General features: G+C 38.0%; 1 protein-coding gene across 1 annotated transcript; it reads left to right on the top strand.

Moving 5' to 3' along the window:
- Positions 1–597: 597 nt before the first annotated feature.
- On the top strand, positions 598–24,015 carry LOC145981840 (enoyl-CoA hydratase domain-containing protein 3, mitochondrial). Its single transcript, XM_083115281.1, has 7 exons — positions 598–724; positions 4,346–4,482; positions 10,948–11,083; positions 14,831–15,021; positions 19,468–19,628; positions 21,054–21,168; positions 22,224–24,015. The coding sequence occupies exons 1-7, from the start codon at positions 692–694 to the stop codon at positions 22,339–22,341; spliced, it is 891 nt and encodes a 296-aa protein (XP_082971407.1). The 5' UTR covers positions 598–691; the 3' UTR covers positions 22,342–24,015.
- Positions 24,016–24,212: the final 197 nt, after the last annotated feature.

Below are 24,212 nucleotides of genomic sequence, written 5' to 3'. Positions count from 1 at the left end.
CAGTATAATTTCAAAGAGTTTGACTGTTCAGTCTCTCTCATAAATATATTTTGACTAAACGTAAAATTTTGATAAAACTTTGGCTCCTCTGAGAAGTTAAAACATGTAGGCTAGTAAGAAATTCATTGTTTAGTATTGATTAAAAATTTCACAATTTTTCATTTAAGAATTCATTAAGAAATCATATTTTTTTAAAAGCTGAAAATTTTAAATTTCTTTGTAACATGTTCTGAAAATGTGTATTATTTATTGTGAATGTTTTGTGTCCTAAATTTTGCATTATGTCCTACATTTCCTTACAGCGATCTGGTAACCCTAGCTATGACAGCTATGACCCTAGTCAAGGGGGCTGACTGCAGTGCCAATGGGGGCTCAGCCCCCCTGGCTACTGGCCTGCATAACGCTTTCCTTTCTTGAGAAACGACTATGAATACGGGCTGTAGGCATTCCTCGTCTGACGTAAGAACTAAAGATTGCTCAAGTGTAGTGCGATAAGAGACGCTCTTCGTTACAAATCTGACTTCTGCTAATTTCTTCTTTCTTTCTTTCCTGTAAATCGACTCACAGTTGATAGGGTCAGTAAGAAGAAGAAGAAGAATGACTTATGCTACACCTGTGTCAATAGGTGTAAAGTGAACTCAACAAGGGAGCAAAACAAAATCTGTTAATGTAACACTGTAATTTATTAATCATGGCTGCAATATTTGCAAGAAATACAAAGAAGGTGTGAAATCGTAATTTATAAGGAAATATGAATACACTATTCGTCAATGCACAATAATATGTATTGGTTAGCACACGATAAGGTCCTTAATTTACTAATTTCACCCATTATAACAGACAGATGAATCTGATTGATCAGTTTATTTTGTATCTCATGCAAGGCCGACTTGTAAGGATTGACCTTTTGAAAAGGCAACTAAATATTAACCTCACTTCCACTTAGGAAATCCCAATAAGTGCAACAATACATGTTGCAGGCAAACAAGATCATCTATAGTACAGAATGTACAATGATATTGGACAGGTCATGCTTATAACTACATAAGTATCTAAATTATAAGGTTATGCTACATAAAAAGAAGTCAAAGAACACTAATACAATTCAAATTCAATTTTTTTTTTTTTGCACTGCTGCAGCACACATTGCTATATACAGGGTGATTCAGAATTCCTATTACACACTTCTAGGAGTTGTAGAGGGAACTTAGCAGATGAAGTTTTAATAAGGAACCCATGTCCTGAAACATACTGTTTCGGTATTGCACAGATGACAAGATCACATAATTTCACATCTCCCACTTCACGGTAGGCAGTGATCAGAATGCTACATTTTAAAAGTAGCTTCGCTACAGCTGCCGCTACTTGCCCAAAGATGTAGCTTCGCTACAGCTACCTACAGCTACATTTACCAAAACGTATCTCGCTACACTACTCATGTGCACTACTCGCTACTTTTGCGCTACTTCTGCATAAAAAAAAACTTGGAATAACCACATGGATATTCAAAAGAAGCCCCTGGTATGATAGTTGTACTTACTGGAAAACAGATCGTTATTTATTATCATAATTCCCGTAATTCCTTAGATGTTTGCTCTAACATTGCGGATAGCTAGGGATGTTGCTCTGGTATAGCTAAATGAGCAACGTGTGGAGCGATGCATTACATAAGTTTCCTGTGCTTTCCTGAAGACAAGGTGGAAATTTTGGCACCTTGTAATCAAAGGGCCCTATGTTCGATATCTGGCAAAGGCACTAGTGATTCGGATCCAGTCTCGATTAGCTTAACTGTGCATAAAGTGGACTCAAAACAAAAACTAGGAAAGATGCCTATTTGGGAGGATGGATCCTCCTGCTCCTCCATTCCCTACAATGGTCACCATTCTTCCTCATTCTCACAATTAACCAAAAGTGGCAGAGAGTAACTCTAGATAAGAGAATAACAAAATTAACCATTTATCCTCATTGTCATGATTAGCAAAAGTTACAGAAACGCGACGTAAAAGTAGAATCATTAATATAACTGTATATTAACTAAAGAAAATTCTCGTTTCTGCAGAAAAGTCAATAACTCGTACATACTTTTTACAATACCATAAAATATATTGAGGAAACTGATGTATAAGCACGAGTGTTCTAAATGTATTGCAATTTTAAAATTTGTGAACAAATATTATGATGAAAATTGTACTTCCAATATGTGTATGTCTATCATACTTGTAACAATAATTTCTTGCTGGTGAGATCCTATGTACCAACAATGATCAATGGTGTTAACGTATTGATTCATTGGATTCTGGCACTATTGCTTTGTCATTGCTCATCCATTGATCACTCGTTTGTGCACTGCAAGATGTGTTTTACACAGTAATGAATGACATTTTCCTGTCTCTTACACCATGGATATCCACAGGATTTTTTCCTGGGGTGGCTGAAACGAGGCATGTTTCTCCCCAAAACAGCGATGTACCTCAAAAAACGTAGCTGTTAGCCAGAATATATTCATATATACCAGTTCAGTTTAGCTGTTTGTATATTAGATTTATTCTATACTAATGAAATAAATTATGCAGATATCTATAATCTGCGATATCAAGATATTTATAATCTAGATTATACGTATTTCCATGTAATAGACATTGTCTTTATTGACCTCTTGCAAAAGTAAGTGTTATTGTGGAATTTTTCTTTGATGCTGTGGTCACATTCAAAATTTTCCTCAAAATGCAGATAAGAAATGTAGCTGTAGCGAAATTTTTGCAGGAATTTTGTACATTTCAAAATGTAGCGCCGCTACAGCTACCGCTACAAATTTTGTAGCTAGAAACAGTAGCGTGCTACTTCCAACCACTGACGGTAGGCAACCCACATTGACGGAAGACAGGACAGTATGGTTGAAGACACGTTTGCCGAGGACACTGACATGTTGTTAATTTACGGCGAAGCTGGACGAAATGGTAGAGCTGCACAACGTCTGTATGCAGAGCGTTTTCAGCATCATGTCACTCCGTCACATACCATTTTTGCCTGATAAGATATGATGAAGATGTGAAATTATGTGATCTTGTCATCTGTGTAGTACCAAAACGGTACGTTTCCATCCATGGGTTCCTTATCAAAACTTGATCTATTAAGTCCTCTCTACAACCCTTAGGAGTTTGTAATGGGAATATAGATGAAAACAGCACAGATTATAGTTATGAAAGGACAGTTACTGTTGGTACATGATGAAAAACAGGACAAAATGATATATATATAAAATATCTCCTTTCTTTACTTATTAAAATCCATATTTCAAATGTCCATCAAAATTTAAACATTAGGAACTCTCTGACATCATAAAATAGGTTTGACATCAATATTTTGCTTATTGTTTTTTTTATTTCTTCATATTGTAGCTTTTTATTTTCTTGTGGTACTTTATTAACGTTATGGAACCTGGACAGTCCGTATGCTCATCTCTAAAGTGGGGGAGGAGGTTGTGTTGTCTTGTCTACTTATCCCATATAAAAATTTGCAAATGTTCCTTAAAGAACATGAAGGATTCATTCACCTCCCTATTTAATGGTTGCTTTGGTTTGAGTTGATGTTTTAAGTCCACTTTATGCACAGTAAGGCTAATCGGGACTGGACCTACAGTTTAAAGTGGGATCCGAACCACTTGTGCCTTGACCAGGTATCGAACCCGGGACCCCTTGATTACAAGGCAATGACGCTACCACTGCGCCATGGAGGAGGCCCTTAATGGTTGCAACTAAGTTATTTCACTTACCTTACCTTTTACCATATTAACAGATATTTCATATTTAATATTCAATGGATGTAGCTATAATCATTAAAATCATAAAAAATCATCATCAGAGTGTGCAGATTTAATTATGATTAAGAAAAGTGTAATCATGGTAAACAAAGTGCTCCCCTGTGCTTACACCACGCCGTGAAGACGTATAGGGGGTGTGGGGTTAGGGCCCCACACTTTCTTGATTTCGGCCAAGCTGGGGGTGATGTGATCAGCACCATGCCCCTGGCTGCCTTTACCCCCCAAAGTTTCCTCCAGGTACCCACTTTATACGATGCTGGGTGGACGCCGGAGCCGCTTGAACAGGTTGAAAAGTCCCAGTTCTCCCCCGCCGGGGATCGAACCTGGGTCTCTCGCATGGTAATCAGATGCCCTAACTACTGAGCTACCGTGGCTCAGACTGTGATTGTGGTGGATAAGGAGAAAGTTGACAATTTAACAACTTTTTAAATTTAATTGAATATCATTTTATTAACAACATTACGTTTAATATGTATATGTGCATGTTCGTAACTCTGTGAAAAAAATAAATATGTTTAATTTTAGAAATGCCAGCTAGTAGGAGTTGTGAAGCTCCTAAGAAATTTTGCAGCAACAAATAATACACAGAGTGAGAGTACTTTGGTTCAGACAGTGGAAGAAAATGGAGTGAGAAGGGTTATAATGAAGAGCCCAAAAACAAGGTAATTTAATTATTTGAAGAGATCTAAGTCATGGTACAGTCGAAATCCATGTAGTGTTATTTCGGTAAATTTCCCATATCTGGAAAACGGCTGAAATATGCTAGTTCATTTAATTTCAATACTCGTACTTACATATTCTGCATTGAGAAACATAGTTGAAGGTGGTATTTCGCTTATTTCACGGAAATAAGCTCTATTTGCGACATATCGAGGAAGTTTTCTTCGTTGTTTCTTCCCTTCCGTAAACGGTGACTGCGAAATGGCTGTCACAGTTTCACTACCGTAGTCTGCATGCAGTGTGTCCACACCACTCCACCCAAAAATACCTACGTAGCCCCGCAAACCATTGACGCATAGCCCCACGATCCATTTCCGGTAAGGTTAGGTTAGGTGGGGTCACGTTTAGGTTACAATAGTAAAAAATTGGTTTAGAAGAAAAATGCGTATCCCACACACAACATTCTCGCATAGCCCCACGAACCTTTGGCACATAGCCCCACAAACCATTTGCGGAAATGTACCTTCTTCAGTTACAAAAACACGTGGATTACGTCATCACGCACAGGCAACATCCGGCTGAAAGGAAATGGATGCAACAGCTTTCGTGCATTGGTCACACATTTATATCGAAAAATATATGATTTACCGGGAGGATTCAAAGAACGATGTGAGAAAACACTTCCCCGAACTTCCACAACTATAAAGAAACTGCATTCGGTAAGTAATTTCTCCTGTAAATTTGAAGAAATACATTTTCTGGATATGGGAAATTTACCGTTATTTCTTCTGTCATTTTACAATTGCATGGCTCATATACTCTCAGCCGATGATTGACTTTTATTTACAAAACCTCTCTAAGATGTTAAATTACATTGAATAATATATATGTTGTAATTGTAGTTTCTTATTGTACATTTGGAATATAAGGAGTGACCGAACCTTTTGCAAAACACCATGTGTCAACCTCACTTCCTTGTAGTATACCCTGGACTGCATTTTGCAGACAAACGAGGCAGCGGCGTCTGAACACACATACACCAGTATCGGACTTTTGTTTGTGCCATCCGTAAGTGTTTGTGATTGTCACTCCAACCACTTAGTCTTATCATCATTCATCCTCTTCTTCGCAATTAGCCAAAAGTGGCAGAAATGCAAGGTGAAATCCATCAATCAATCAATTATTTTACATTGCTTTTTTCTCACTTTTTGCTAATCAGGATGATGAGAAAGAATAATGATTACATTTTGACAAATTGAATTACAACCCCGAATCCAGAACCTTTGCTGAGGAGACCATAAGATGATCACTTAATGCACTTAGCCACCAAGGCTGCGATAATGTACAGGGGATGCATATTGTATCTACCAACTTCATATGACAACGGAAAGATGGTGAGTGCTTGTAGAAATTTTATATGGTTATAAAATAAAAATATACACATAGACATTTAATACAGTGTATAATATGAACACCTTGAAAATAACATCCTCTAAATGTCCTCCTTCTGCTTAGATGCACTGTTCGAGGCGATGTGGGAAGACTTTCATGACAAGCATCTCAACATGTCCTGTGGAATCGCGTGTATTCCACGGCAACTTACGGTTCACAATATTACCTGTGGCTCTCCACTGTCTAACCCAACTCAGAATGTTGTGTGTCTCTGGAGGAGGTGCATGGCGATCTTCATTGTTCCGCCACAGGGCCTGGTGTCTGAGATGTATGCTTCCACCGTTGCAATTTAACGCACAAACGCTCATTGGTATACTAATTGCCTGACTCCCAATTCTCCACAGATGTAGGTAAGACATGCATGCACACGTGCATTCTGGCAACTGAAATTGGTAGATACAATATGTGCCACCCTGTATTATTCAAGTGCATATTTTCCAAATTACGAAGCTTCAAATGAAAAAGAAATAATGGCAACATGTGTACAGTTTCAGTTTTCAAATGACTTTATTACCAAAACAGTTTACAGTTCATCGATATATTCCATCGGCGTGTGGGCCTTCCTGCTGGCATAGCGGTAAGGTTGCCTCATTGAAATTAAGGGATCCTGGGGGCCATAGTGATTTGGATTCTACTTTAAACTGTAGGTCCAGTCCCAATTAGCCTATCTGTGCATAAAGTGGACTTATAAACAACAACTCATGAACTCCATCGGCATTCTTCTTCACTTATGGATGATGTAATATACCATTGTCATATCTGTTCATGCTGTAGGAATTACCCTTTATGGTAACATTTCCTCGAAGTGGCTGTCATTTTGGAAAGTAAGAGCAGGGGGACTATGAACCATGCTGAAAATTCAGCCTATTATATTCAGTGGGTCAATACAGGTACAGGGTGCATCATTGGAAATGGACAATTTGAAAATAGATGGAACTCAAGTAATGTGTAGTGAACATTTTACGTACCATAATGAAATGATACATTATCACATGCCATTTTAGGCAGATAATGTATGGAAAAAAATGTCACTTAAATGACGACCGTTTTGGCGAATGCAAATGTGAAGTTGCTCCTTGAACTGCTCTTCTATTCTTGGGTAATCAGTCACACTTTCTGCTGATTACTGTCCTTAAGTTCATCTATTGTGCGTAGCCGCTGTCCTTCAATAATCAACTCACCACTTTTCATGACACTGTCATATGTGAACACATGATGCTCTAATGTCCACGGCAAATAAATAAATTTAAAAAAATAATAATAATAAAAAAGGAACCCGCTTAAGAAGCCCACCTCTAACAACATACATTGAGGGGTATGCACTTATTGTCCTGGAGAGAGAGAGAGAGAGAGAGAGAGAACATTATATTTTCATCTATTACATCAAAAATTACATATTAGATCGGGTATCCACAACAATGTTTTCATTATGTTCATGATAGTAATGACAAAAGAGAAAAAAATATTAATAATGAAGAGTAAGTATATCATGGCAGAATTAGTTCAATGCCACCCTCTCCCTGCTTCGAATTCTCCATTTGAAAACCGTCCATTTCCCACAATGCACCCTGTATTTCAAAAAGTTTATCCTGGATGCATGTGCATGTGTGTGGTAAGTGGGAGAAAGCTGAATTTAGCTATTACAGATGTGATTCCCAACTGGTGGAGAGTGGATGTGAAATGCACAGGAGGAGTATGCTTTATATGAGGTTGAAATAAAGTCAGTCAAGCAAGACCGAACTTTGCTTCATCCTTCTTCTTGTATGTACACATTGTAGAATTATTTTCCTGTAGTTTACTGTTATTACAAGCATAAGAAGACAGTTTTTCGTTGTGACCATCCATGCCAATTCAGAACATTCGCGTATAACAATGGATTATATATTTTTAATTTTTTTTCCTGAGAGCACAAAGACTATGTTCTAATAATAAGAATATTAAAAATGAAGAAGAAAGGCTTTTTAATATAGCAAAAGAAAATGGCTTTCACACTAACAGAATAAACCAAATCAAAAAACAAGTCGCAAGAAAACTAAAGGAAAAGAGAAATACAGACAAAGATGAAAAATCTGTTGAAAAGAAATTTGTGTGCATTCCATTCCACAAGGGATTCTCACAAAATTGCCAAAATTTTTAGAAGTTTTAATTTCAAAATTATTTTTAGATCACCAAGAAGTTTGGAATGTACATTTAATGAATTCAAAATGAGAAACTCTACCAGATGTGGAAACCACAGGAATATATAATATAAGTTGTTCATGTTCAAAGGATTATGTAGGACAAACAGCAAGGAAAATGGCAATAAGATGGCACGAACACGATTTGGACATTATAAATCAAAACCCAAGAACAGGTTTGTCAACTCATATCATCGAAGAGAAGCATTTGATTAAAAAGAGAAGGGTTTTAAAAAAGATTGACGGGAAACATAGAGTTGAATGTCTGGAAAGCTTCGTTCATTGCAGAAGAACACTGGAATAAATTAAATAATGAAAATGGTAACATAGATCCGTATGGAGTTTGTTTTTTTCACAAATGGAGTAAGCCACCATCTTTAAAATTTAATGTAACAGAAAACACCAAGAGACACTGTGGAAACAATGATGAATTTGCATTTCCTGATGATATTTGGAATTCATAATTTTAAATAAAAAAAAAAATGTCATACATTTTTTATGTCTGAAATAAAAATAAAACAGACTGCTTCTTTTCACAGTTAAGTTGCTATATTACAACAATGTAACATTGACAACATCCATTTGTTTAAAAAATTGCTAACCATTGTTATAACTGTATCTTTAGTCAAAATGAAAATAAATGTCTGATGAAGGGAGCGTGTGTTCTCCTGAGACGTCACAACAAATAACCGAAAACTACAGGAAAATAATTTCCTTCATCCACAATAGCATCCTGTATTGGGGAAATTGCAGCACCCTTGAAGATCCAAGGTGGTCTAGTCGGTATGGCATCTGACTGCCATGCGGGAGGCCCAGGTTCGATTCCCATTGTGAGTGATCTAAGGTTGGATTCTTTCCTGCCTTGCCCCGGCATAGAGCGACTCTAGGGCTCACCCAGTCTCAAATATATGGGTACCTGGGGGCAACCCTGGGTGGTAAAGGCAGCAGGAGAATGGTGCTAATTACATCACCTCCAAAATGACCGAGATCGAGAATGTATTTGGCCCTACCCCATATCCCCTAAATGTGCCTTTATAGCAGGGGTGCCCATCCCCCCCCTATAGTCATTGATCAAAATCCCCCGAAAGAATTGACACACACAAATATAGTTTTGATAAACACACAGTTATCTATTTTTTTTTGAATGTCGATAATTTGATTTTTTAATTAAATTTTTGAAATTATAGTATTTTACAATTATCCAGTCAGTCGTATCATGGGAACACTTACAAGAAACTAACCGTACGTGAAATCATCCAACACTAAAACCGAAGTCCACATGTAGAAAGTTCCGAGCCGACTTCGAACAACCACAAATAAAACACCAGACATTGTTTACCGCTGGCTGAGATGGCAACAATCGAAAGGTGCATGACATTCAAAACCTTTCATTGGAAAGGAAATTATAATACTAAAGAAAGAGAAAGCATGACTTACTTTCATGTTTGCTACAGGAATTAGTGTTCTTGTGGATGTTAAATCATGAAGTAGATGCTGACTTAAAATAAATAACAAGTCACTCAAACTGAACGAGATGATTGGCGAAGATGCGGTAGCAAAACTATAAAATTTTGTCGCCCCCAAAAATTCCCATGATGCACTTGCATCATGAATCCCTCATGTGGGCACCCCTGCTTCGTGGCACGGGGATCTTTACTTCTTTTTTTTTTTTACCTTTACCTTAAAGATTGCAACGTTCCCCGGTTGTACACCAGTCGTCAGAAAGTTAGTCCTTTAGTCGGGAACATGAGAATCTTTGCAAATCATCAGGGCTTTCTGGGTAGATAAGAAACACAGCACAGTATTCAAAGTTAAACACAGTTTTATAATCACTTATATTTCCTATCGTATGTGGACTTACAAGCAAGGTACAGATTGGTTACATTTCTGCCTGAAGAGGAACAATTCTATAACATATTAAATCACATCACAATCACTAAACACACTTGCATATAGAATTAACATTGGACAAGACAAACATAAATACACGAAAGTTTCTGTACTTAATTATTATTTCCGAGTATAGCCAGAATGAAACGAAAATAATTACCAATTACACTATTCGGGCATTCCCTTAACCGTTACCATGTTTCTGTTGCTTTCTCACCTTCACCTGTTTTTCAACTCAGTCTGTCTATCAGGAGAAAACATTCAGGCAGGTTCACTTCCTCTGCTGAGATGAGAAAGTGACGTATTTCTAAACATATACACAAGTTCCAACCACAACTGTATCAATGTAACTATAGTTGTCTGTGACAGCTTGCATATTATTTGAAGTTACAAACATTTTAAAAAATCTTAACTTCTTACAAATATAAAACCTTAAACCCTCATGTTCGTTACAAGATCCAGGTTCAGCCACTTTGGTAAATGTTTGTTTTATGTCAAATTTGTTAGGCTAATCGGTACTGAACCTGCTGTTTAAGGTGCAACACTGGAGATGAAACGTAGGTTGTTGAAACGGACAGTGTTGAATCACAAACAGGAAAAGCATTAACAAGACATAAACAAACATGACTTTCACAAAATGATATCGGGAGCATGCAGGCTTCTTTTACATGAACTAGGAATAAAAACTTTTATAAGTTTCCTTTTTTTGCAATTTCGAAACAATAACTTCAGTAGTTTCAGAGATGTAATGTTTTCTTTTTCATAATTATTTTTTGGACACCCTGTATATGGCATAAGCTTGGTTAGATATGATGTGAATTGACTCATTGTGGTAGCATTTGTACAAAAGAAGCCCCAGAAGTAAGAGAGAAACAAAATAAATATTTTGTATAGTATGTATTGCAGTTAGTTTACATATTTAGAAAACACTCTTTTTTTTTTTCCCAGGAATGCCCTTTCACTGCAAATGCTGGAAGCTCTGAAAAGTCATATTATGCACAATCAGGATGACCCCTCCTTGAGATGCATTGTTTTGACTGGGGAAGGCCCTGCATTTTCAGCTGGACATAACCTCAAAGAATTGGTATGATTGTTCATACATGGACTTCCTTCTAATAGCATGATTTGAGTTTCATCTTTAAATATGAAACTCTAGATTAAAAGTTTTTTTTTTGTCTCGGAGCTACTCGAGTGTGTTAGGTAATAATCAAAATCTAATTATTGATAACAACTCGTTTGAACCAGTTTCCAAATTCAAATACTTAGGAGTAATATTAACAAATGCAAATTATATTAATGAGGAAATAAAAAGTAGGCTTAATTCAGGAAATGCATGTTACTTCTCTCTTCATAAACTTTTGTCTTCTCGTTTAATATCTAAGAAACTAAAAATTAAAATATACAAAACCGTAATTTTGCCTGTAGTATTATATGGATGTGAAACTTGGTCCCTTACATTGAAAGAGGAACATAAATTGAGAGTATTTGAAAATAAGATCCTTAGGAAAATATTTGGACCTAAAAGGGATGAGGAAACAGGTGAGTGGAGAAGGTTACATAATTTGTATTCATGTCCAGATATTATTAGAATAATTAAATCAAGAAGACTTAGGTGGGCAGGCCATGTGGCACGAATGGGAGAGGAAAGAGGAGTTCACAGGATTCTTGTTGGGAAACCTGATGGTAAGTGACCTGTAGGAAGGCCAAGACGAAGATGGAGGGACTACGTTGAGTTGGACCTAAAGGAGATCTGTATGGATGGGAAAGAGTATATAGATCTTGCTCAGGATAGGGACAGATGGAAGGCCTGTGTTGCTGTAGCCATGAACCTTCTGGTTTAAGAAGGCTAGAGAGTTAGTTAGTTAGTAGTTAGTGAAGTTCTGTAAAAAAAATTAAGAGTAATGTGGCCATTCCCCATCCAAGATGAAGTCTGAATTGTTACATGAATTAATAATTAAAGCAAGTCTAAATCTCTTGTTAAAGCACATCTTCAGTTTTCATCTTAACAAGCCTTGTGCAAGGGGTTTTTCATTGAGTAATAAATGGGGGGGGGGGGGGAGGTCAAGGAAAAGGAAAGAATTTTAGATTTCTTATATTGGTAGACACACTGTACAATGAACGGTTACAATTTTCAAGTATCAGCTTCGGTATTGGTGGGAATCAGTGGCATTGGTCTCGGTATTTGTTCACTCAACCCTTAGTGAGCAAGTGTATGTCCCTCCCTCACTCTTTCTCTCACTCCCTGTCTCCCTCCCTCTGCATTTGTGTGTGTGATGTCATATGTATAGGGTGACCAGACACATACATTAAAAAAGAGGACACTGCAAAAAATGGCTATACATTTGCAATTACTCATAATTTAATCAATATAGAAAAATCTTACCAACATTTTGCTCACAGATGCTTTTCAGAAGATCTCTTTCAAGAACATCTTACCTTTAAGCAAAGTAAGCGATCTCCTAATCTGTTTTTTTCTAACAAATTACAAAGAATATATATAATTTGAAGCACAGAATTTGGATATTAGACTGAAAAATCTCCACAGGTGAATGCAAATGTAACAAGTAAGATTCGCTTAACTTATTTCGAAAAGCCAAATTAAAATTTCAGGTAGTTTAGATTGGGTAGAGAAGTATGATTTTAATGCCACGAAAATTTCTAGAACTCTTCCAATAGCAGAGGAAAGTGACAACCACCTTACACTTTACCCCATATTCATTTCTTCCATCCATTTAAACTGGATATTTTCTTTCGCTTCGTTATTTCATGAAAGTAAATATTACTTAATAATCAAAATTCTCACTACGCATTTCTGTATCGCGTATGTATAACTCCAAAAGGAAATGGCCGACCTCTGTGTTGGAGTGGTTAGCACGCCGTGCCACAACGCCAGAGGTCCCGGGTTCAAATTCCAGCCTTGGCATATGTGTCCTTCATCAAAATAATCATATCTTCGCGATTAGCCAAAAGTGGAAAAAAGCGAAGTAAAATAAACCAAATCAATCAACCGAAAAAGAACTGCACAGACTACATGCGTTCCAGCAGTCTCAGCGCTTAATACTAATGACTGGGGTGCGGAAATTTGCCTATTTGCCTTTTTATACCTTTGTAGTAAACCATAGGCTTTCATGTTTAAACTTTAAAGTTCGTTTCATGGAGTTTCTATTCAGAAAACACATGTTTACAGTGCCAATAACTTCCTATTTTGATGGTTAGTGCCTATTTTGCTTTATCGTGCCAAAAAATGGATATTCTGCAATTTTTGCATACTTCAGCTTTTTTCTTACGTGCATTTGGCTTTCCCTATATTGCAAGATGTAAGGCTTTGTTGATGTTGTACTGACTGAAATCTGGAATTCGCCAGATTTGATGGTCTGAATTGGAACATTGTTTTAAATATTTTTTTGTTACAATGGTGCAAATTGTTCATTCATCATTTGTTCAAATTCGCAGTCGTTAGCACAAGCTCTTTTTGTGAGAATTACTTTAACAGACGATTCCCCGCAAATGTGAATTTCGATCAAAAGCGTATTGTAGTATGTTAATTGCTAGTGCACTTTTATGTATAAACTGGACACTGAAGTGCTAATACAATGTAACTGTGCATTGTAAGAAGAAAATTTAAATAAGGTTCACATCCATTGCCTATTTTTACATCTTTTAATTTTAGGGTGCCTTTTAAGTGCCTATTTTCGTGTCTTAGTTTATGGTGCTTTTTAAGTGCCTATTTTCATCATGTTGATGCCTATTTGACTGCCTATTTCAGAGGTTTTTAGTGCCTTAAATACGCACCCTACTAATGACTCAGTCGGGAAAGTGATCGTATTGAGCTCCCAGATGCTAGGTGGGTCGCACCCCAAATGAAGCATTCTGTATGCAGCACATTTGCTATGGTCAATGCTATACTCTTTCCAAAAAGGAGGACATTTACCGATTTCTAAAAAATCCGCCCGGATGCCGGACAGACACCTAAAAAGGAGGACATGTCCGGATAAAAGAGGACGTCTGGTCACCCTACATATGTACAAGAAACTGAGCTTATAAAGGTTTTTAAACTGCTTATAAAGCAAGGTTCTCTAAATTGCTTGCACTGAATACTGCATATCTCTTTCTCGCATGGGGAGCCGCAGTGGTGTAATCGGTACGGCATCTGACTGCCACATAGGAGATCCGGGTTCAATTCCTGGTGTGGGTGATCTAAGGTTGGAACTGTTCTGACCTTGCCCTCGCTCTAGGGCTCACCTAGCCCCAAATCAATGGGTACCTGAGGGCAACCCTAGGGGTAAAGGCAGCCGGAACATAGTGCAGATCACATCACCTCCAAAATGGCAGAGATCGAAAATGTGTAGGGCCCTATTCCTACATCCCCATGACACCTTTCTTGCGTAAAGTTTTGGTGCTTTTCACAGTATGATCAAATGCATTACGTAGATATACTTGTGTACAATTGATTGTATTTTTGTATAAATTTAACAGTAAAATACAATATTTCAGGAAGAACAATCCACATGTCAACAGTGATGTTCATGTGCAGTGAGAGATTTGATTGATTAGAGAAAATCTGTACAAGCAGTATACGTTTGATTTGCTTTATTTTACTTTGCCTTTTGTGTCACTTTTGGCTAATTTACGAGGATGGGGATGAGTGATGATATAATGAAATTGATGAATGGAGACTCACAAACATCCATGCCCAGACCAGGATTCGAACCCGGAACCCCTGGCGTCATAGCGCGATGTGCTATGCCACAGGGGGCGCCAAGCAGTATACTTAAACATGTTGAATTTTATTTATTATTTTTCTCAACTGGTCTTGTTGTATCTTCTTCAGACCACCAAAGACGGGAAGGACCATCACTCAAATGTGTTCCACACGTGCAGCGAACTGATGCAGAGCTTTACTGACTGCCCTGTTCCTGTCGTAGCTGTCGTGAATGGAGTAGCAGCTGCTGCTGGTTGCCAGCTGGTGGCAGCGTGTGACCTTGCAATATGCTCGGACAAGAGTTCTTTTTCAACACCTGGGTATGTAGCTGTGTTTGGAAGTAACCGTCACTTTTTTGAGAAATGGAAACTGTGGAAAGTCATTTTTATGTGACTTGAGATTTCCATAAATATGTTGTAGCAGCATCCTGCATCGTGGCAGTGCAGTCTACGGTGTCACGCTTTGGGTTCTGGCTACGGGACACGTGCTCGTCCGAGTCTCTTTGAGGGAAGCGTTACAGCTTTTCTCCTAAGATTTCGACTAGTATACATGACCCACCTTCATGAAAAAAATGAGGAGCTATGCATAGGCGTAGCTAGAACTTTATATTTGGGTGTGCACAAAGAAAAAAAAATGAGGTCTTGTACCTTTTTAATAGCATATTTTGCAACACAATCACTTGGCTCTTTAACTGCAGTGATGTTTGTAAAGGAATATAAATTCACTAAATGACAGTGTTGAAAATTTCTGAATATATGTAGTAGAAATAAATCAAATTGCATAGAAATTACACACACACAAAATGTTCATAAATGTTACAAACAAATACATCATCTATAACAAAAGACGTCTGTCAAAAGGTACAATGTTCTTAAACTCATCAATAACTTCATTTACATCAATAGACTAACCTTTTTATTTTCCTGTTCCACAAATAGCAAGAGCAGGGCTTCCAATCTATCCTGCTTCTGAGTTGCTCTTAATTTAGTTTTAACTTGGGTAAGCTTGGAGAAAGCTCTCTCTCACACGTGCAGCTTGTGACAGGTATAGAAGAAAGGCGCTGTAGTACAGAGTAGAATGCAGTAAATATCTTCTTTCTCCAATTACATCAAAAATTCGAAAATCTATAGACACTCGTTTCATCAGCGATAATGCACACGTTTGTACCAAGTACAGCGCCTTGAATAAAGTAGTGTGGAAAACAGCATGGTTCTGCACCCTCTGGCTGGTTCCACTCGAAAATGATCCGCTAGAGGTGCTGGTGTTGAACCCGGTGCTTGGTATTCGTCTGCTTATAATGGAAGAAAATGGAGTTTTCGCTCCAACGTCTGATTCTTTTACATGAAGCATTTCTATGAATGTGATAATTGCTATGATATTTGGTACAATGGTCGCGAAGATATTAACGAACATTCTAGACAGTCGATCACGTCCTGTTATCGTCATACTTTCGTTAATAATATGGGAGAAAAAAATACGCGTGGAATGCTCTTGGCAACTAAATTTTTGTGTATGAATTAGGTTCATTATTATTATCATCATCATCATTTCTTTTAAAGATATACACACTGAAGCATTTGTATTTTTTATATTTACTGTCTCTTTTCTTCCGCTTTAAACTAATCGCGGCGATGATGATAATGATGATTTCATGAAACGACAAGGGGAACCCCACAAAACTTTCTTAGTGCCATCGACATGAGTGTAAGGCAACTTTCAAACCAATGGGACAAGCGACACGGGATGTTCACACTGTCACACTAGTGACACACACTTCCAGACTGTAAAATAGCATTCATTGCACATGAGGGTCCAAACTGCAAACGACACGTTCATATGGCGTATTCACGTGCTACTTGTTACTTCGGTCGGAAAGCTCCTTAAAGGAAGGGTGCTGAGACCGAAGCGACGTGCTACAGGGGGAGTTCCCAACTAAGTGACAAGCGACATGGTGCCTTCAGTCTATTAGCAAGCGTTGCTTGCGAACAACAGATAGGCGACACGATAAACCGCACATTACAACTACAGATCTAGGCGACACGATAAGCCACACGTGTCGCTTCTGCGTCGCTCAAACTGGGCCATTTCCTCAATAGCTTGCAACATGTTGCCGTGGTTTGTTGTTCGCGCATACGCGATGCAATGAGTGTCTTGCTCTAGTGAGATTGCGCACCAAAGCGACAAGCGGCACGCGACACTTATCGCTTGAGGATTTCACCAACCGAACACTGGCCTGTGCTTCCCGTCATGCCGCTACGATGTGAAATGTTGCTCTTGATTGGCTCCTTTCCAAGCAACATGTGTCGCTTTGGTATGAAAGTTGCCTTGGACCGAATGACCCGTGTCGCTTTGGTGTGAAATCCTCGTATCATTTGTCGCGTGGTAAAATCTCCTTGAGGAAACGGTGCAGTCAGAGCTTGTGTCCCCCTATGGTTCAAAAGGCTGCATTGATTTCCGACTGCTCGCTTTCAAGCGACACTTGTGATTTGTCGCCTCGGTATGAAATATGTCTCAGGATACTATTTTTATTCTAATAACATAGAAAAATAAACTCTAATACTCAGTCCAAGACCTGACGTCCGGAATCACATTGCGATGTTTCTTCTTGTGTTACGCACGCATGCTATTTATTTATTCATTTTATTTTACTTTTCTTTCCAAATTAATGCCATTTCGTGACTGCAAATCACTCCACAAATATAACTGTTTCCATCAATTCACGTACCGCCTTTCAAGACAAACAAATCTACATAATATATTCAAAAAACTAACTAAGCCGCATTACTTTCATAAGAAAATTAGCGCCGACATTGATCGCACTGCCATCTATGTTTCTCATCCGTCTGGGGAACCAGTTTCTTGGGTCGTTTTCCACACTACGTTATTCAAGGTGCTGTAGTACCAAGTAATGACATTTTCCACTTCTTACAAATGGCCACTTATTTTCTCTCTTATTGAAATATCTGTCTTTAATTCTCTTTGATAAAGTAGCCCATTAGGGTGTGCCTAGGCACACCCAGCACACCCTGTAGCTACGCCTATGGAGCTATGTATGAGTAGCATAACCTTGTCACACAAGCCTACAACAACGACCAGGTTCGTCAAGCTGACCACATGTAACCCCGTAAATAACTCTGCTGAGGCATGTAGGAGTGAGTCCAGCCGTCGGCAGGTCAGGCCTTGGCTCTCAAGGTCTGTTGCACAACGGGTTATTATTATCAGGTCATAGCAACAGCATAAATTTCTAATTCAGTCTCATGATGAATACAGTTATCTTGTATATTGTAATAGGGCTGCTGTGGACTGAAATGGTATCAATATTTCAGGTACCAACATTTTCATATTTTAAATTTCACATTTTTGATACTAGAAAGAGACTCCAAGCACTGCCATGCCATGACAGGAAGGTTCCATGAAGGCTTGAAGAAATGCCAAAGCATTTATATTTGCAGGGTGCCTACTCACTGGGAATTCCTTAAATTCCAGATATTATATGTGAATTATTGGCTCCGGGAATTGTGCGTGAATTCTGCTTGAATTTTTACTTGTAGACGTGAAAAATTGCAACTATTATTAATCCAAATCTCATTCAATTTATACATATTTATTAATACTCTGAAGCAAGTATTTCACAGTTCAGCTTTTATTTTTATCAAGGAAAGCTGCCTGGAAAATAAAACAGATTTCTCAATCTTTTTTTTTCCAGAATAATCTATCTGACATACGGAAAATTATTGCAAGATATGATATCTTGAAGTTGATTAGGTAAATTTGACATTGTTATACAATTAACAATTTTCAGACGTCATACAATTAAGAATCATTCATAGATTATTATATCCCGTAAGATTTGTGACTTGTGTTTGTAGATGCATTTCTAGTCTGGCGGCGTGCACAATCTGTATTCTGGTATACAGAGACCAAATTAATCATTACAGTGCAAAGAAATTACCCGAGAGAATATGGTGGTGATGCACCTGATGGGAAAACCATTAAGGCATGGTCTGCGAAGTTTTTGGTGACTGGAATTGTTAATAAACAATCCAGAAGTTCTCGCCGACGTGTTTCGGAGGAGAAGGCGGAAGAAATTTGAGCGGGATTTCAGAGAAGCCCGCGTAAATCACTTCGCCAAGCATCCAAGCAGTTCAAAGTTCAAACTCTGGTCTCTGCATACCAGAACACAGATTGTGCACGCTGCTGCGGAGTTGCCATTGTGCTTTATGTGATTGTGGTGTTGCATAGTGAGAAAACGGTGAACTTCGAGGTCATGCAATAAAATTATTTGAGTTTCTCTTTTGTCTAGTAACACTCGCATTCCATTATGTTCCATAACATTTTGGCAATGATAAATTGAAATGTGGGAGGTTTGAATGGAACACGCTGTATATTGTTCTGTTAAGTATTATTATTGCCATTTTTGTTACAATAAAAGTATGAGTATTGTAATAAATTGTATCGTGTGACTAATAAAAAAAAACATGATGAGAAACTTTTAATATTGAGTTAAGTTCTGGGAGTCCATAACAATGAAAGATCATTAAAGAGGAGGGTGGGTAGGAGGGTAAATCAATATAATTTCTTGTTTTGTAAAATTATTGAATTCATAACACAAGAGTTTACTTCTGGTGGTCCTGTTTCTAGTGATATGCATATATTCCCAGCCAAGTAGTATGTTGATACTGTGCCGAGCACAAAACAGCTACAAAACCTAGGAATGCAAAAATTCATGACTCTAAGTAGCATTAATTTCCAATTTCTATTTTCAGGGCAAATGTTGGTCTCTTCTGCTCAACCCCTGGGATTCCCGTGTCCAGAAATGTTCCCCGGAAAGTAGCTCTGCACATGCTTATGACTGGCTTCCCCCTCACGGCCCACGAAGCACTGCAGGCTGGCCTTGTGAGCAAAGTGGTCCCAGAAGAACAGCTTGGTACGTGTGCACGTCATTTTTATTATCAAGTTTTTATTTAATTAAATGATGGAGTAAAATTTGTATACACAATGTGTTGTCCGCAACATGCTCATGATTCGTGTTGTAGCTCGTAACAACGTTGCAGTATTTGTAAATAATCTACGAAGTCGTATAAGTTTTCTCATACTTTGTAATTTTAGTAATATTTTTTAGGTTATGTTTTCTGTTTTTACATTATATTTTGAGGACCAATGCACGAACCAACAATTAAAAGTCATGGCAATAACAGTTTGAAAAAAAAAACATTAACCCCTTTCCTGTCTAATTTTCTGACAAAATGCTTTCCCGTTCTTTTTTGAGTTTGCGTAGTAATATTTTTAAGTAGCTACTGCTTCAGCACAATTCATCTGAGTATCATGGTTCATACGTCTGTCTCTTCAGAATAGAACAGGCTTTCAAATGGCACCATGCAAATGTGTACATCAAGAATGAGGAAAGGGAAATCGGGGAAGTATTCAGGAAATTTCCCTCCGAAAAATCCCTTTTGGTAACTTTGGGGCCTCTGGACCGGCCCTGGATATAGGTACCCGATTATATAATCTACCTTGAAAAAATACTATGGTCTATACGTAATGTGTTTGCCAAGTTTCATTGCAATATCTGCAATAGGTATGAGGGATGAGGGAAAAAATATTTTGCAATCCTGTTTGACAATACTATTAGATACTAATCTGGAATAATTCGGAAAATTTCCCTGTGAAAAATCCCTTTTGGTAACTTTGGGGCCCTCTGGACCGGCCCTGGATATAGGTACTCGATTATAATCTACCTTGAAAAATACTATGGTCTATACGTAATGCGTCCACCAAGTTTCATTGCAATATCTTCAATAGGTATGAGGGAAAAAATATTTCACAATCCTGTTTGACAATACTATTAGAAACTCACAAACTCAAAAACCAACAATAAATCACCAACAGTTCAAATAACGCAAAACCAAAAAAATTGTACATAAAGCAACTGACTAAACGCGGCACACAAACGAACTCACATTTGCACTTTGTCAGCATCACACAAAAACAATTTACTTTCCTCTCAACTTTTTCTTCTTTGTCTGCACTGAAAATCGTGACTTAATAAAAGGTTGTTGTTTCTTCAATAGCAAAACATATGTTTTACCAACGAAAAAACGTATTATTCCGTTCAACACAGGTTACGTCAGTCAGAGATGTTCGCGGGCGTAATATTACGCCCAACATAGAATAAGCTATAGTGACCAAGGGCATAATATTACACCGAACACAGGGAAGGGGTTAAGCAAACAAGAAAGTATGTCCATGAAATATTATCCACATCCACAGGTATTTGTAAAAGTAGAATTATGTTTGCACATTGTGTTATTGCTAAGCACCATTCTTATTGTTTTGTATTCTTCCCTTACAGAGAAGGAAAGTGAAAAAGTAATCGAGAGTATTCTGCAGAAAAGTCGATCGGTGATTGAAATGGGAAAGAAATTCTTCTACAAGCAAATCCAAATGGACATCAAGCAGGCTTACAGGTAAGCAATAAAAATGAAAATAGTTGCAGAATTGCATTTGTTACTGTAGTTAAAACATTTCCTGGAGTTGTAGTATGGCACTTTTATGGTAGGATATATGGCACCACTTAGCTCATCAGCTTTAAAGTATGACCTTTGTGCACATACAAACTTGTTCCATAGATCCTGCCATTCCACACATTCAGCGCTGAATCCATCAGATTCCACCTCTTCCACCACAAACAGGGGCTGGTGCAAGCGGTGGATTTTAGGAATTGTGGGTAATTGTAGTCTGCTAACGACGAGCTACAATGGCGTCGATGAGAATGATGGAAGTGAATTACAGGCCGGAAATCTACAGAATAAATGTGTGTGTTCTGCCAGTGCACTTGTAAGTAGAAATAAATCTTCCTCTTCCTTCGTACTATCCTTAGTTGTTCTTTTTTTTAAATTCATTCAACAACGGCGTTTCCATAAAAACCGAAGCAACAGCCGAAACTGCAGAGAAAAGAGCAACTGTAGCCTCCATTTTGAAACAATTTGTGATGAAAATTCGAACGTAAGTGGTGGAATAGGCGATGACGTCAAATGAAGCTTCAGCGCTGAAAATCCGAAGGTACTGATTGTTGGAAACACTGACAGAATGCACATGTTTTCACTCACAAGAAATTCCACGATAGCCTATTGATGAAACTGTCTGTGGATGCCTTTTTTTTTCCTACCAACAGCACTGACAGCGAAACTGGGCAATCATGTGGTTCATGCAGTGGACAACAGATGGCTCTACCTAACACACATGTGGTTTCAGCCGAAATGGTCAAGACCTGAGAGTAACCGAACAAGGCTCTCTATTTTTCAGTATGTGCCTTGTAATAACGAAATGACAGAATTTTGCAACAAATTAAAGGTTATTTATACCATATAGAATCAGTTAAATTGTCATTAAGTTTACAGATACAGTACAATTGATATATGTCTATATTGGCTTATATCAATAGAGCCGTGATTAATCTCTCACCCTCTACTATAGAAATTTCAGTTTCTTATTGTCTTGTGCTGAATTATTTTTACTGCAGATTTGGTGAGGTAGAGATGGTGACAAACTTGTCAATGACAGATGGGCAAGAGGGAGTTTCAAGCTTCATTGAGAAGAGGAAGCCCAGTTGGACACACTCGTTCGACAAGGTCCATTAAGGCAGGATTTGTAATCGCTGTTACAGACAATCATCACATCACGCTGAACAGAAACAGTGCTCTAAGTTAACTGTGATGGATCAAATTAACCAAAAGGTGGTAACATATTTGCCTTATAATCAAGGGGTCATGGGTTAGATCCCAGTGGAGGCACATAGTGGTTCAGGTCAGGCCCGTACCCAGGGGAGGGGCCATGCCCCCCCCTTGAACCATGGAATATTTAAATGTGAACCTATAAAAAGCTACGAAAACATCATTGACAACTTTTCAAATTTGCAAAACATTCAATTTTATTCCTACATAAATGAATGAATGTTATGTAGAAGTACGAGGTGTGGCTAGAAAAAACCGGACTGTTGCTACAAAATCTTTTATTGGTTATTTTGTACAATACGAACATTATCCCCTTCAAAATACTCCCCTGAACTACCGATACACCGCTCCATACGAATCTTCCATTTCTGGAAGCAGTGCTGGAAGTAATTTTCTGAAACCATGTTCATGACCTCCGTCGCTTTTGTTTTCACAGATTCTACGGTCTTAAATCTGGTTTCTTTCAGTGCTGATTTGACCTTTGGGAATAAAAAAAGTCGCATGGTGTGATATCCAGCGAATAGGGTGGATGTTCTAACACTGGGATCCCATGCTTGTCCAAAAAAGCCTTGACTGACAATGCCGTGTGGACAGGAGCATTGTCCTGATGAAGAATCCACAACATGCTTTTCCACAAATCAGGTCGTCGTCTTCTTACTCGCTCACGAAGGGTCGTCAGCACCGTAATTTAATAATGTTGGTTATTTTGCAATAGTTCGAATACTCTAAGTGACGATCTTTTCGAATCAATTCACAGACATTTGCAATGTTTGATTCCGTTTTTGACGTTCATGGCCGTCCAGGATGCAAGTCGTCCTCTTTAAACCTTTGAAACCACTCAAACACTTGCGTGCGTGCTAAACACTCATCTCCGTATACTTCCTTCAACAAACCTAAGTTTCTGTGGTGGATTTTCCGAGTTTCATAAGAAACTTCAAATTGATATGCTGTTCCACTTTCACACTTAACATTTTTCCGACGGAGCAAAGATGTATGATTCACTTCGTCCACAAGCTACAGTGGAACTGAGCGCCGCGCACCCTGGAAAATCAGACAGTCGATAGGCAGGATATCACGTTATACACTGATGCACCGCTTGACCTTGACGCGTTTGTTGACAGCAAAATCAATTCGGTTTTTTTCTAGCCACACCTCGTATGTAGTCTGCAATATTTGGTAGTTTTAGTTTTATAGTAATTGATGCAAGGCTACCAGACGTCCGATTCAGCAATTTAGTCGGGACAGTCCATTACTTTTAATTCCTGTTCCGACTTTTTCGAACTGCAGTTGTGATGCAAAGCTATCTCTTATTTTTGTTAACTTACATTTAGACATGCTCTTTATTGTTAATAACAATTGCGAATACGCAACATTTAATTTGCAAATATATTGTTTTCTAAACATATAATTATCATGACTTTTCAATAGGGTTGGTATAAGAAAATCAGTTAAAGGAAATTCTAATTCAATCAACCTCACATCATTTCTGATCCCTTTGTTCTATATATTCAAATCTACTCTTTTCCCCTTAAAGGAATCCTGGGTACAAGCCATAGCAACATACACAAAATAAAGATAAAACACGAATATATAAACACATTTTCAGATTTGGCCCCTCCCTCAAAAAAATCCTGGGTACGGGCGTGGTTCAGGTCCCAGTTTTAACTGTAGGTCCAGTCCCAATTAAAACAAAAACTCAAATTAACCCAAAAGAATGGGTTGCTTTTCATGTGATTACTGTTTATGTTATTACTTCGTGGTTGCATTTGTATTTTGAA

The sequence above is a fragment of the Lepisma saccharinum genome, chromosome 30, assembly GCF_977018435.1.
Source record: "Lepisma saccharinum chromosome 30, izLepSacc3.1, whole genome shotgun sequence".
NCBI classification, from domain to species: Eukaryota; Metazoa; Arthropoda; class Insecta; order Zygentoma; family Lepismatidae; genus Lepisma; species Lepisma saccharinum.
This window is presented reverse-complemented; position numbering and strand designations above follow the sequence as displayed.

Coding starts and splice junctions, on each gene's coding strand:
- LOC145981840 (XM_083115281.1), top strand. CDS start 692: ATGGCTGCAATATTTGCAAGAAATACAAAGAAG. Junction 4,483..10,947: donor ATGAAGAGCCCAAAAACAAG/GTAATTTAATTA, acceptor TTTTTTTCCCAG/GAATGCCCTTTCACTGCAAA. Junction 15,022..19,467: donor AGTTCTTTTTCAACACCTGG/GTATGTAGCTGT, acceptor TTCTATTTTCAG/GGCAAATGTTGGTCTCTTCT.